This window comes from Cryphonectria parasitica (assembly GCF_011745365.1).
Source record: "Cryphonectria parasitica EP155 unplaced genomic scaffold M406scaffold_9, whole genome shotgun sequence".
NCBI classification, from domain to species: Eukaryota; Fungi; Ascomycota; class Sordariomycetes; order Diaporthales; family Cryphonectriaceae; genus Cryphonectria; species Cryphonectria parasitica.
In genome coordinates, this window is record NW_024468917.1 from 1,442,365 (window position 1) to 1,456,424 (window position 14,060).

General features: G+C 52.7%; 2 protein-coding genes across 2 annotated transcripts; both read left to right on the forward strand.

Annotated features, from left to right (window-relative positions):
- Nucleotides 1-3,130: 3,130 nt before the first annotated feature.
- M406DRAFT_63953 (uncharacterized protein) lies at nucleotides 3,131-4,135 on the forward strand (the record flags this gene model as incomplete). Its single annotated transcript, XM_040924859.1, has 1 exon — nucleotides 3,131-4,135. The coding sequence occupies one exon, from the start codon at nucleotides 3,131-3,133 to the stop codon at nucleotides 4,133-4,135; it is 1,005 nt and encodes a 334-aa protein (XP_040771794.1).
- A 2,998-nt stretch (nucleotides 4,136-7,133) lies between these two features.
- On the forward strand, nucleotides 7,134-9,267 carry M406DRAFT_63954 (uncharacterized protein; the record flags this gene model as incomplete). Its single annotated transcript, XM_040924860.1, has 6 exons — nucleotides 7,134-7,353; nucleotides 7,540-7,784; nucleotides 7,872-8,014; nucleotides 8,091-8,402; nucleotides 8,578-9,170; nucleotides 9,233-9,267. The coding sequence occupies 6 exons, from the start codon at nucleotides 7,134-7,136 to the stop codon at nucleotides 9,265-9,267; spliced, it is 1,548 nt and encodes a 515-aa protein (XP_040771795.1).
- Between the last annotated feature and the right edge of the window lie 4,793 nt (nucleotides 9,268-14,060).

The window sequence follows — 14,060 nt, forward strand, 5'->3', positions numbered from 1 at the left end:
GTTGTGCTTGTCCACCTACTCGCCCCCACGTTGCAAGGGAATGTCTCGCGCAGGCCGACCTTTTTTTACCTTCTTCTCTTTCCTTTGCGTGTCGAACACAAACGCACTGCCAAAATAAAAATAAAAATCACACGAGACCTATGCATACGTGCAAACATACATACTTACCTACGAATAGACAGATAGAGATACAGGATTCGGGTGTGCTGATCGGTAGAGGATCAGCGTGGCTATCCCGTTCTCGCTCAACCCCCAAATCGCGCTGAATCAAGCCGTGGTGAGGCAACAAGGCATCTTGGATGGATTTCGCCAATAGGGCATACTGCACGAGGGTTTGGGCGGTTGCATCTCAAACACGCCTGGATGACATGCATCTGAAAGGGCGAGGGGGGGTTACAAAATGCGTCGTTGCTACGCAGCCCCCAAGCCGTGGTTCTGGGGTTTCTTTCGAAGGGCTCGTTTGTATACCAGTCGGGAGGACGAAAAGGAAGAAAAAAAAGAAAAAGAAAAAAAAGAAAGGAACACGGGCGCTAAATTACTATACAGCACTTGGTCAGGCACGCATGCATCCTCTTACCTTGCTCGGCCTACCAAATTGAGTGCTCTGACTGTGTATGCGCGCCAGGGCAATCAATGGCTTGCATAAGGTAGTATGCGCGGGTTGTGGCTGAGAGCGTCTAATAACAGGGACGCCAAAGATAAAACAGCCCTTTCTGAGGCTGTGTGTGTGTGTGTGTGTGTGTGTATGTCATGCAGTGCGGTGATGGGTGCAGGAGGCAACCTGTGTTCCCCTTTGGGGCATAAGGTTATTTCTTTTTCTTTTTTTCTTTGAACTTTTTTATATATTTTTTAAATATGAAAATATAAGTAAATATCATCTTCTATTGTTCGTTTGTCCTATATACGACGCAGGCACTGATGATATTAATAACACTATGGTGGGGGTACATGGGAGAATATTTGAAGTGGTTGCTTACTTTTAAGTAGTAGGCAAGGAACAACATGGCGCACTTCGACTGGTCCTGAAATCTGCGGCTGATGTGCTCTGCGCGACACATGCAACACCAGGGAGCATTTCCATTGCAAGAATTGTAAGCTGGGAGGAGGGGAGGAGCAGCAGCAGCAGCAGGACAAGGAGGAGCTTGGTTGGGACGGGTTTGGGACGATCAATTAGAGTTTGGGCAGGTTGCCAAAGATGTCATGCCATTCGCAGCCAGTATCGTCATAGTCGTCACAAATCCGTACGGAGAGGACGGATGCGCTGCTTTGCCTTGAGAAATCTGCCCCGACAATTTTTTTCTCTTCTTTTTCTTCTGTTAGAATCACTCCTATGTGTGTGCAGGCTTACGAGGCCCTACTACACTGTACGATTATACTGATAAGTTCCCTCATACAAATGCAGGAAGGATTTGCCCTTTGCATAACTATGGGGTCTGGTTGGACAAGTATTACCGAAGAGGGGTAGAAATTTATTCAAGCCCAGATGACACATTATAGCCCTTGTTTTAGGTCAGTCAGGTGTTAGTGCTTGGTTCCCGGTCAGTGGTCAAGTAAGGTTTTTGCTTCTGTCATCATCGCGCAAAACAAGTTTGGTTGTCGACCCTCCCGCTTCGTCATCGCAGGACGTGGTGGATCTTCTGGCGGTCCTCCAAGTTTAATGGCATCCAGCCCATCTGTTGTACGTATAGGGGGGCCCTGGGCACACCGTGTCCCTCAATGTGCCCCTCCCCTCTTCTTCAGGTTCCCCCTCCAAGACCTTTTTCAGGGACCTGACCTGTTCCTGCCTCGACCTGTGCCTTGGCGACCCCTCTTCCCACTCTCAGCCAAGCGCATCGTACTGTACTTAAAAATAAAAATAAAAAAGCACCCCTAGGACAGCTTCTCTCCCGCCATCGTCAGCTCCTCACAACGTTCCACAATACCTGTCAGGGTTCCACTTCTACTTGCCCCCAGTCGGGTTCAGTCAGTCAGCCAGCCAGCCATCCGTTGCCGCTGGTACTATTTACTACTGCATGTTGCTGCTGCTGCGCCTTGGGAATCTTGCATGCACCTGCAAGATCTAGCCCTTCCGTAGCCAAGTGCCACCGGCATACAGTACTACTCTCTGTATTACGAAAAGGCTACTGCATTTTTCTTCTTCCTTCTCTTCTTATTATCCCGACAGAACGCACCTGGGTCCCTCACAGACTGTATAATTACACACTTCATCCAAGCGCCACAGACAACCGACCTCCAGTTACTTCTTCTACAACGAGGCGAAGCCTGGACCGTTACGGATCAGTGCTGCCAAGCTAAGCTGCATCACAAGTCACCGGCAACAAACAGATAGCGCTCACTTTCGTCAGCGGTTTCCGTGCTCACTCTTTCCAGCCTGCCCACGTCCAGACCGTACGTCCGACCCCAGAGAGGACGCTCCCGCTTTGTCTCGTGTGTGCGCGTGGTTTCGCGACAGACTGAAGTGGATCAAGGGCCTAGAACAAGGGGAGACCTTTTGAGGTAGGTGTGATCAAGAAGACGAGTTTCTGTTATTCGTTGCACCCGGGTTCCGACTCCTCTCTCATCACCGGCCACCCGTCAGATCCCGCCGCTCGTGACCGGTTTGTTTTTTTCCAACCCCCCCCCCCCTCCTTTAGAGATAACCCGCATCCTATCTTCCCATCACTTGTCAGATCTGTCACTCCACCTGTCGTGCTGTCGAGTGGGAATTGTGACGGTATCGTTGCCAATCCTCAGGAGATAACATCTCATTGACATATATCTGTTTGATCTCGCAGGCTCCGCACCCGTCGAGCTCGTAGCTCCTGAACCCAAGAAGACAATCCATCCGCCTAACCACCCGTCTATTCCATCTTTGTCCATCTTCCTAGGCACTGCAAACGCCAACGGTATCTTCCGACGATTCAAGAGACGACCGCATTTGGAGTCATCGCAACCACACATCCCAAAGACATAACTTCTTACAATGAGTCTCGCCGGTACGGCACCACTGCAGAGCGGGGCCTCCACCCAGCCCGCATTAGCAGAACCATTCGAGCCTGCTTCGACGCAGAAGGGCGACAAGGTACGAGAAAGAGGAGTTGGACTAGATACTACCGCACTGGAGACTGACGAACCCGCTAAGAAGAACAAGATGCGAGGACTATTCGGCATTGGCAAGAAGAAGGCAGACGAATCCGCGCAGGCAGCATCACGCTCAGACCCGGCTTCCACCTCCACCACCGCCACCAGCTCCAACCGGCTCACGAAGCAGCCAAGATCGACGACATCACCCGCCCGAACCCACAGCCCTGTCCCTGGTATGCCCTCGTCGCCGAGTCACGGCCTCTCTTCTCCGTCACCAAGGCTGTCTTCGCCGGCCGGTAGCCAGATATTTGAGCGCGACGTCCAAGAAGCAGCACTAATCCCGAACTCGCCCGCCATCCCGAGCCATATCATAACGGAAGATCATGTCCCACCTGTCCTGAACGCCTCTTCCGAGGCAATTACCGATGATCATCTTGACCCTGATACTGTCGAGATCATCACACATGCCAACCACCAGCCTGCTGGCGTTGCGGTCAACGTGGCAGGGATCCCAGACAACACGTCGACCAGCTGGCAGGATGACCTCGCCGCCAGCCTGTCCGCAGCCGACTTCAGGGCGCTGGCAGACCCCATGGACACGGGCAGCAATTCTGGTAGCCCCGAGAACAGCGTAGACGTGCGCCGTCTGAGCTTCATCAGCTTCGCAGACGTCGTGCAAGCGGAGCACCAGGGCCACGCAGGTCTGGCAGGCTCACGAGATTCGATCCATCTCGCGGGTCTCACAAGCATCCCCTCTATGGGCGGCATAGATCATCGGTCCCCGTCCCCGATTCGCTCGCCCGTCTCCTCGACGACTGGCGGAGCAGGCACCTCTCCGCCGAACAGCAAGTCCGCGTCGCTGAGGGGCACGGAGACTTCGCCTACCCGGAAGCCCCTCGGTAGCCCCGTGTCCACGAGTCTGTCCATGTCCCCGTCTATCCCGCCCATGGGCATCCCTGGCGAGGTCAACGTAGAGACGATGACCCAGGCACTGCGGAGGACTGGGTCAGGCGACCTCAGTGGGGTGAAGAGCCATCCTACGAGTCCTATTGACGGCACATCCTCGCGTTAGCTGCGCGTCGTGCCTTGTGGCTATGAGACACGCAGGAGTACTTATCCTCCTCACTTTGGGTCTAGGAGCTTAGGAAGCCTCCCAAGACCAGCTTCTGTGCCGCCAAAGTTTTGACGTGTCTGTTGGGAAAGTGTCGTCGGATCACCAGCCAGAGAGGGGGGGGGCATCGTACCAACTTTCTCCCTTCTTCCTCTTCTTCTTCCTTTTTTATCGACTTCGAATTTGGACAAGATCAATCGTGTCGGGCCCCAATTCTCTGCACGGCGCAAGCTCCCCGTTCGATACTTCTTACAACATCTTATTCTTCCCAATGATTGCCGCAACTTTGACTTTCTGGACATCATACCCACATTTACGAGTCGATTACCCATTTGATTTCGCTGCAGCCACTGCTGCTTCTCTTGTCGACAACGACATCACGGCTGGTAGTTATTGTCTTCTTCTTTTTGCTGCCTGGTGAATATCAGTCGAACTTGCGTTCATTTGCCTTGAGGGCCAGAAGGAAAGCTTGGGAGGGGGAACAGGGCTCGGAGAGGAGGGGGGTTGGTAGGAAGTGACTATTTCCCGTTTGCTTTAGCTGGATGAATTGTTAGGCTTGACGTTTCTTGATAACTTTGCTTCTTCTTTTCTGAGTAGGGCTCATCATCCTGGGTATAAATTGTGAGATGGGAGGCTCTCGTTTTTACATCTTGTCCTTTTTTCGTTTTTCTTTTCTTCTTTTCTCTTTCTTTTTTTTTTTGGCTTGCTTGCCGTGTCTTTTCAAATGGCACCTGATTGGCAGCCCAACGTACTTAGAGATACCTACACATATGGGGGAGATGAGAGGCAAATTGAAGAATCATTTTTCTGGCCTGAATCATTTCGGATCCAATCTCACCTCTGAAGTGAGATCAACTTCCGGCTCAAAGCAAGATCTCCTCGTGAGCATCCAGCAGGACGGGCATGGAGGGTATCAGAGGCTGTCCCGCAGACCCACGAGCAGGAAAACCCGGTCTTCTTTCGGAACGTGCTGTGGTTCCACGCCGATAACAAACGATGGTCTGAAAGCAATGGTGCTCGAGAAACTGCGAAGGTTACATGGTAGATTTTGACCATCTTATTGCGCTACACGAGATGGACCCCCCTTTAACGGCATGCATACATGTATATGTGTATGCGCGCGCCCGAATGTGGGTGGGAGGCGAGCGGGCAACTTGATGGGAGTCTTGCCTCACCAGACCTGGACGAGGCAGGGGCAGGATGTGCTGTCTGGAGAAATCTGATCTTGTATGTGCAGAATGGCTACGTGGCTCGAGAGGTACAAAGATCTGCCATTTGACAGATGACTGATTCCCCGGATGGATGGTATGTTGGGGCTAACACGGATAGCCGGATTGGAAGGGCCGGTGCGGATGTCAGCCAAACACGCATGTCTCCGGCCACGACAGCGCAAGGCGTATTTACTCCGTAGTCGGCCAGTTTCCGATCTCTTTTCTTTTTCGTCTGTGACGACATGCCCTCAAAATAGTGCACATCATCCATGTATTTTCCCCTCTGGATTTCAATGAGGCCTTTTAGGTGGCGGTGGTAGTACTCATGGGGGAGGCAAAGGAGAGGGCCGGCCAATTATGACCCCGCCTGCCAATCAGAACTCACGCGATGACCACTGCTAGGCTCAGAAGCTGGTCTAAAGCTCACCGCGATCGGAATGATGCGCCTATGATTAGTTGCATGTACGTCGGGACTCGGGAGAACAGCTGGCGTGCGGACTTGTTTTTCCCCATGGTTCAGGCACCTTTCTACGACAATACTACTATTACTTGTATTTACTACTTACTGTCTATATACTAGAGTATTAATTATCTGCACGAATTCACCTCCTCCTTTTGACGATGCCTCACGCTTCACATCTTGTGGACTATGTACCTATTATATGCTTTCCTCACACATACAGGCTCCCGAAATCTGGGGGACATGTCGTGTACGCAAATAAGATCATGAAACTGGAGAGCTGCTGCCACACACTGCAGGCAGGCAGGCTTGCCCTCTCCCCTCGAGCATCAGCAGCAGAGAGTCCAGACGGCGTGCAACCATCTGTTCGTTCACCTGGTTGTCTGCCAGCTACTGTACCATGTAGCATTTTATACGGGCGTTCCTTCTCAACTCCTCGAGCTGGCGACTGACTGCAAGTGTGACCAAAGTTACAAGCACGACCACGATGCGAGCGGCTGTTCAATGGGAATAAGCCGTAAATATGCAAACGCTGGGAACAGGAACCTATGCCACAGAGGGGCCTACCATGGACTAGAATGACGGGTGTGGCCCATCTTGACGGGTCTCTCTCTCCCTTTTCCCAACAACCCGGCCAGCCACTCCCGCCTTGCCGCTCCACCACCGATGGTCGGACAGGCAAGCGTATCAGTCCGGGGAAAGAAGGTGGTGGGGTGTGTGGGCGCCCTTTCGTCGTGTCGAGGGCGTTGATACGGGAATTTGCTCGACCGGTACTGGATGATGACTCTTGGTCCTCTTGCGTCCATCCACAGGAGATTTGCTTTTTGCTGTCGAGAGAACGGCCCGGACGTTGCGGTCTCGGGTCTGGCTTCATGCAGGTTTTTGGGGACGATAGGCAGATAAGAGAGAACTTTGCCTTGCCATCTTCTGGCTGGTTTCCTTGTTCCTGTTTCCTCTTCTTCCTCTTTTTCTCTTCTTCTCTCTCTTCTGCTGCCATTCTCCCCTTATAATAGCCGAATCGATCGAGGTGATCGACTCTTCCTCGGTTTAGTTGTTCCCCGACGTGGATACTGTCTGAGATCCGCTTTGAACAGCTTGACTGCTCGAACCCACTCCTTCCTTCATCGTCACGATCCTCATCGTCACACTACGCACATTTTCATGTGCCTACTCGTCAAGCGAGGTCTGGTCTCCTCACTTCCAGAGTGCGAGGTGTTGCCTGCTATGCAGTCCTTACTCTTCACCATCATCCTGAAAAAGAAGGCGCTCTAAGCAGTTTCATGTCCCAATGGCGGCCATGATCAAGAATGAAGCCGATGGTGTCAGTGGCGGCGGCAGCACCACCAGCACATCACCGGGTACTATTGCTGCTCCTGTGAACCAGCAGGACATCGAGAAGTATAGGTGTGGTGAGAAAGACGAAATCAGTGACGACCTAGAGGCGGGACGAAAAGAGGAGGAGGAGGAACACCATCATTGGACCACGACGCCGTCAGGTCAGGATGACGGTGACGATGACGGCGACGATGGCTCTGACGACGACGACGATGATGACTCCTCGACGACATCAACCCACCACAGGAGCTCGACACATCACGAGCAGCGAAACTCCAGCCCGCCGGTGAGGCGCATCCCCACCAACGTCTCCCTTGGCCCAGACAACCCCGTCGAGCATTACACGTCGTTTGTCGAAGTGCCAGACTCTGTCTATGACAGATTCTCCAACCAACGAAAGCTGGTCATCGTCGTCTTGCTATCCTTCTGCTCGTTCCTGGCGCCCATCTCGTCGACCACTGTACTCTCAGCCACGCCAGAGGTGGCCGCCGAGTTTCATACGACGGGGTCTGTTGTCGATGTTACCAATGCGCTCTATATGCTGTTCATGGGCATCTCACCCATTGTGTGGGGTCCCTTCAGCGAGGTCTGGGGGAGAAAAACCGTGAGTGAACCGCTCTGCCGTCGGGGCTTTCAAAACTTCCCGGACAAGGGCCTATACTGACGGCCAAGACAACATCTTCCCCCATAGATCACATGTGTTACCGCATTCCTCTTCTTTGCCTGCAGTATCGGAACAGCCCTGGCTCCGAACCTGGCTGCCTTCTTCATCTTTCGTATCCTGACAGCATTCGAGGGCACGGCCTTCCTCCTCGTCGGCTCGGCATGTCTTCAGTAAGTGCATTCATATATCCTGCGCAATGGCAATATGCTAGATCTCCCGCCCGACTGACTTCGTCATCCTTGCCAGAGATATCTATCGCCCAACAGAACGGGCCACAGCCATGGGCTGGTTCTTGAGCGGCACACTGATCGGTCCTGCCATCGGACCTTTTGTCGGCGGCATCATCGTCACTTTCACCTCCTGGCGCGTTATTTTCTGGGTACAGACAGCCCTGTCCGGTGTCGCGGCGCTGGGTGCCTTCTTCCTCCTCCCGGAGACGATCCATCATAAGAAGTATGACGACCTTCGGGGCTTGAGCAGGAAGAAGAAGGCAGCCGTGCTGGGAAGCATGGTGAACCCGTGGAAGGTGCTGAAGTTGATGTTTACCTATCCTAACCTGTAAGTCTGGCTTCGCTTAAAGTAGCACAAGAAAGGAAAAGAGAAAGAGAAAAAGGAGAAGAGGAAGAAATCAATCATCGAAACCCCCCTCACCTACCTTTTATTTCAACAACTACGCCTGCGTCGCATTCTCTCCGCTCAAGGAAAGCTAATACTGGACCCGGCCTGTTCACAGCTTACTCGCGGGAATTGCCACCGCGTCCCTCGTCTGGAATATGTATTCCCTCCTCACGCCAATCCGCTACGTCCTCAACCCGCGCTTCCACCTCACGTCGCCGATGCAGTCAGGTCTCTTCTACCTTGCCCCCGGCGCAGGCTACCTGACGGGGACCTTCATGGGCGGCCGATACGCCGACCACATCGTTCGAAAGTACACCAGGCTCTCGCAAGCCCGGATTCCCGAGGATAGGATGCGTTCCGCGCTGCCTTTCCTCGGTGTGGCCATCCCGGCGTGCGTACTGGTGTACGGGTGGGCGGTAGAAAAGGATGTGGGCGGGATTGCCCTGGTTGTGGTGACGCTGTTCTTGCAGGGGGTCGCGCAGCTCTTTTGTTTTCCCAGCCTCAACACGTACTGCCTGGATGTGATGCAGGGCCGCGGGAGCGATGTCATTGCTGGCAACTACTTTATGCGGTACCTCTTCGCCTGCATGGGCACTGCCGTCGTCCTACCCGCCATCGAAAGGGTCGGCGTCGGCTGGTTCAGCACCATCAGCGCCGCCTTCTTGGTAGTGAGCGCACTGGGCACGTGGGCTACCATCATTTGGGGCCGTGGCTGGAGGGAGCGCGTGGACGCCAAGAGGAGGGCCAAACGCGGCATGGGAAAGGGTGAGAAGGGCTCTGGGAAGAAGAACAGCAACAACAATAAGAAAAGGAACAAGGTTCACAGCAGCGATGTAGGTGGGCTGGACAGAGACATCGAGGCTGGCGGGTCCGTGTGCGTCAACAACGAGACTACGATTCACAAGCAGGGACTCATGGGGAAGCGTCCGGACCGGGAGGAGGAGGAGAGAGCGGTGGCTCAAGGTCGGGCAGACACGGGGCCGGTGGAAAGTCTGGAGTCTGGTGCCGACATGCCAGCTGCTGGCAGAGAGCAGACTGGCCGGTCAGAAAAAAACGCAGTAAAGACACTGGAGATAGGAGAGGAGAGGGTCGACTGCTGAACAGCAATTCACTATACAGGCCGAGCAGAAGGCGCTGCTGGGTAATGAGCAGGGCAGGGTGGTGACAAATGTCTCCCAGCCCCCGTCTCGGCGGCATCTTTGGCTGTGATAGCCTCACACATCTCCCCCCTCGCGGTCTTAACGCGACGTCTTCCAGTTGAGGGGCTTTGAACCTTGGTGGGTGCCTTGCCTTCAATGGCGCAAAGCGGTAGATCAGCGGCATGCAATAACAGCAAGTACCAATACGTACCTCAGCATAACATCTCCATCTACGAATTCATGCATATACGGCCAAAAAAAAAAAAGAAGAAAAAACACCTTCTAAGTCGCCAAATTATAGCAGTGATAAAATTATGATGGACAGGAAGGCCCCCCGCCCCCCCCCCCCTCTCCTTTTTTACCCCCTCCCCCTTCTTCATTTGACCTACATCCTTTAGAAAATCGTTCGTGAACAATCAACCAAACACCCAAGATTGTCGCTCGCCTCGTCAGCCAGGCCATCTATCTGATGCCACCCAGCCGATCCTATTTGTCCGCAATCTATATTTCCTGCCGACAAGGCAAAGCAGGCGGACGAGCATGGGTAACGTCAGCAAGGCTGCGGCGGCGGCAATGGGATTTCCGAAATCTCGGTTTCTATGCAATGGCAAGGGGGAGAGGGGGGGTAGGAGTGTTGGGTGGCAAACGAAGGGGAGGATTGGGACCGTCGTCGTCGTCACTGAAGGCACCTTGCTAGCCAATGCTACCCGTTAGAAACCTTTTTTTACTCCTTTGTTTGGGTGTTATGATTTTTTATTATTATTAAACTACGAGGATTTGTTTTATTTTCTTTCCATTTGCATTGAGTATACATACGATTGGTCACTTTGGGCCTAGCTCTGCGAGACTCGAGCTGTGGCGGGGAGAGTCTCTGGATATCGCGCTTGAGACACAGCGAGTTGGAGGGGCTGGCTTGGGAGAGAAGCGGGCAAACTTGGAGGAAACATCAGACAAAACCTTTTTCGTTCTCCTTCTCTTTATTTTCCTTTCTTTCTTGTCGTTATTGTCACAGAAAATGTACTGGAAGATTCTCGTAGCCGATCCTCAGCCCCTGCTTAGCAATGCAGAGTATGGAGGAAAGATTCGTCTTATTTCTTCCCGTTCCCTTCCCTCCATTCTCGGTTTTGGTCTTGCGGGTCTGAACTTGCTTTGTCCGAGGGGTGTGGGTAGAGACAGGGCTGTGCCATAGACCAGAGTATGTTCTGTCTGGCTCTTCTCTCGGAGGATTGTGCCGCCTCGCTTGGGTGGTGGGGGGGTCATGTCACTTTTCTCTCGTGCGCGCGGGACAGTATACATAGTTGTGAGTCTCCAGCACACTACAATAATTGGTACCAACGTGTCCATTGGCGGAGCCTGTCATCCTGTAGGCGCTGCAGGTGAGCTGACACCATGGCCAGGTACGTCTTTGAGCTATGCCTCCATGTGCTGTGTCTAGTACCAAGCTTTTAACAGGCGCATCTAGTGCAAAACCGTACATAGGAATTTCAATGGTAGGAAGAAGAGGAAAGATAATTTAGTACAAATAAAAGATGCGAGATGAAGTAGGGCGGGTTAGCAAACCCCGTGCGAGGTAGCAACCCGGTCTTGACCTGGTACCTAAGTGCCGCTACCCGTGGTTTGGCTTGATGAGATACGTACCTCGAAACGGGAGTGTCTAATTATGGCAGTCAGCCAAAAGGGGATGATGAATGCAGATGTATCTCTCTCGATGCGGGTGTCCACGGCAAAAAAGGGGAGGGGGGGGGGCGGGAAGAAGCTATGAAAAAAGGTCGCTGCAGAATTGACTGATAGTTGGGAGACAGAAGGGATGGCTGCGACGAGTGATAAGCATCAAGGTGGGCGCAGATCGTCTGCGGCCTTATTCTGAGGGCCCTCGAGTTTCCGAGAATAACCCATGCGGGATTGGGATGAGGTTGGCTTGGTTGCTCCAAAAGTCAAGACGATGAAGGTCTCGGCTGCTTGACGCGAAGCTCGAGGCACGTTTCAGCCCTTCCCCACGTCCCTCTGGGCTTCTTACCTCATCGGGGCAGATGGCGCTCTGATCGCCTGGCTTGTTCCCTGTGGCCAAGTAATTTTAATTCTGTCTGGTTGTCCAACAGTGGTCAGACCCGTGGTCAGACTTTGCGCCATCGAATCCTCGAAATGTGTGTCCAGATCATTTCTCATCCTCTCCAGGCCTCATGCAAGTTACACCTAATGGTTCCTGGATGACGTTGTGAGATGGGTGGGCAGGAGAATACAGACCGAGACGACGATCTTTGCTCTTTTTTTTTTTTTTTTTGGGCTCCAGAAAATACAGGCCCACATAGGACTGAGTTATCTATATGGTTAAGAAGCAAAATTCCGGGTTAGCTTTTCGTGCGACACTTCTTGGCAGCGAACAGCAAGGGTTACCTACGCAAGTTACAGCGTTTATCGGTCACCAACGTACTGTGTGTGTTAGCAGCGCCTTGTAGGATCACAAGCTCACTGCCCCCACCCCTCCACCCTCCTCCCCCATCCAGGCTCCGCCAGGGGGAGGGTGTTCCAGAAAGCTTTTCCCCGAGGCTCTAGGTGATCGCACGTTGCGCTACCGCTCGGCACTCATAGCGGCTTGGCCATTGGCGCCATGACAGACGACAGACCAAGCCGCATCAAGATTGTTTTGGTTTCTGATACAGCCTGAGTTCGACATTGCTAGAACACTATCCAACAGCTGCTGCAGCCGCTGATCCGAGCCGAACCAGCCATAGAATCGTCTGGTGTGTTGTGGGAATAAGAAAAGAGGCCACAAGGAATTCTTGATTTGCTCAATCAGGACCTCCGACCGGGGACCTGCATGGGGCCATAGGTGAACTATCTGCTGCGGGACGCGTTGCCTGTCAGCCGCCACCCGACTTATTGAGATCACACAGTACAGAACCTCTGCAGGTGGACAGAGGAATCGGTCTTTTGTTTAGGTTCTGGCACTAGATCTTGGACTGGCTCTCGCACCCAGCGACGACCGCCACACAGGGAAACCGGTATGAACGCACAAGCTGAAACCTGACCCCGGATTTCTCGAGGATGTAGATGCAAAATCAATCCCGTCTTTTCATTCCCGAGAGCACAAAGTCTGGTAGCACTGCATCCGCGGTGTGATGTCTGTATGGCGAGGACTGTGACACCATACTGTGGTAGTGATTGGGCCTTCGGCCGAGCCTGCGAGAAACGGAGTTTCGTCGGCTTGGATTTGTTCAGTACATCACATCTCCAGGGCAGGAATGACTGGCCATTTCGACTCCTGTAGGATCCTAGGAATTTCCAAGAACTGCTCTGACGCAGTCAGCTCAGGCCGAACAGGTGGTCTCCTCTGGCTTACGGTACATGTCCCATGTCCGGTCCAGGGAGTGCTCGCAGAAGGGGGTGGGGGCCAATGAACAGGGCGCAAATTGATTTCATGATGCTGGAATAAGAAAAGTGGTGTGAATGGTGTGGACAGTTGCAAATCTTCCAATAATCCAATTGCATCTCCAAGCCAAGCTAGTTATGTGGTGTTGAAGCTGTGAATAGGTGCCCTGGCCCGAACGAGGCTCTGGAGATGCAGGGCCCTCAGGCGGGAACTAGCAGATCTGCAGTGGCCCAAGGTACTATGGTAGCTTTGTGAGAACCGAGTGGGGTGGCATCCCTGCTAGTCTGCGGCAGGGGGTTGAGTTCCCTCTGGTATCAGTGCGCACAGCTTATCCTTGTACTCAAACACACTCAATACTACTGCTGAGTACTATACTATAGTACATGCATAGTAATTACTGCGTGTATGGATGGTGGTACCTCGCTCGCACCCAATCCAGTGTTACAGGTTTGGCTGTATTGTCCTAAGGGTCCACTGAGATTGTCCGACTACTGATGTATACATAGTACAGCTAGTACAGCCAAACCACCAACACCACCCCCCTCGGACCTCCTTCCTTTCGCTGCCAATTTCCCCCCTGTCTTGTTGTTTTTGTCGTCACTACATCCCAGTCAAATAGTAAACTGGAGCCTGCACATGCCCCATCATGTAGTAGAATTTCCGATGTTGCAGAGTGCTCTGCATGGCAGCCTCGAGTGGGTGGAGACTTTGTCACAACAAAGTACCTTGTATTTTCATTGAATTGTTTGGCCCCGTCTACTGTTTCCCTCAACACTGACACTCCAGCTTTTCATGTTCTTGGTTCACGTTCACTTTTGTAATTTCAATATCAGCACCTACCTTCATCTGAAGTTAGACTGTTTCTTTTTCTTGTGGCAGACACAGACTGCCCAAAACTCTAGCCAGGCCTTGGGGGTCCATCTATTTTGTGCCGCCACCCCCCCTCTTCCTCCCACCCATCCTCATCCTCACTTCACCTCGTCTCTTTTTCTTCGCTTTGGTTTTTTCCCCGGACCTCATTTCACAAAATTTCAATTCCATACACACTCACGAAGTCTGCTTTCCTGTCTTGCATGTTTGACGGTCACT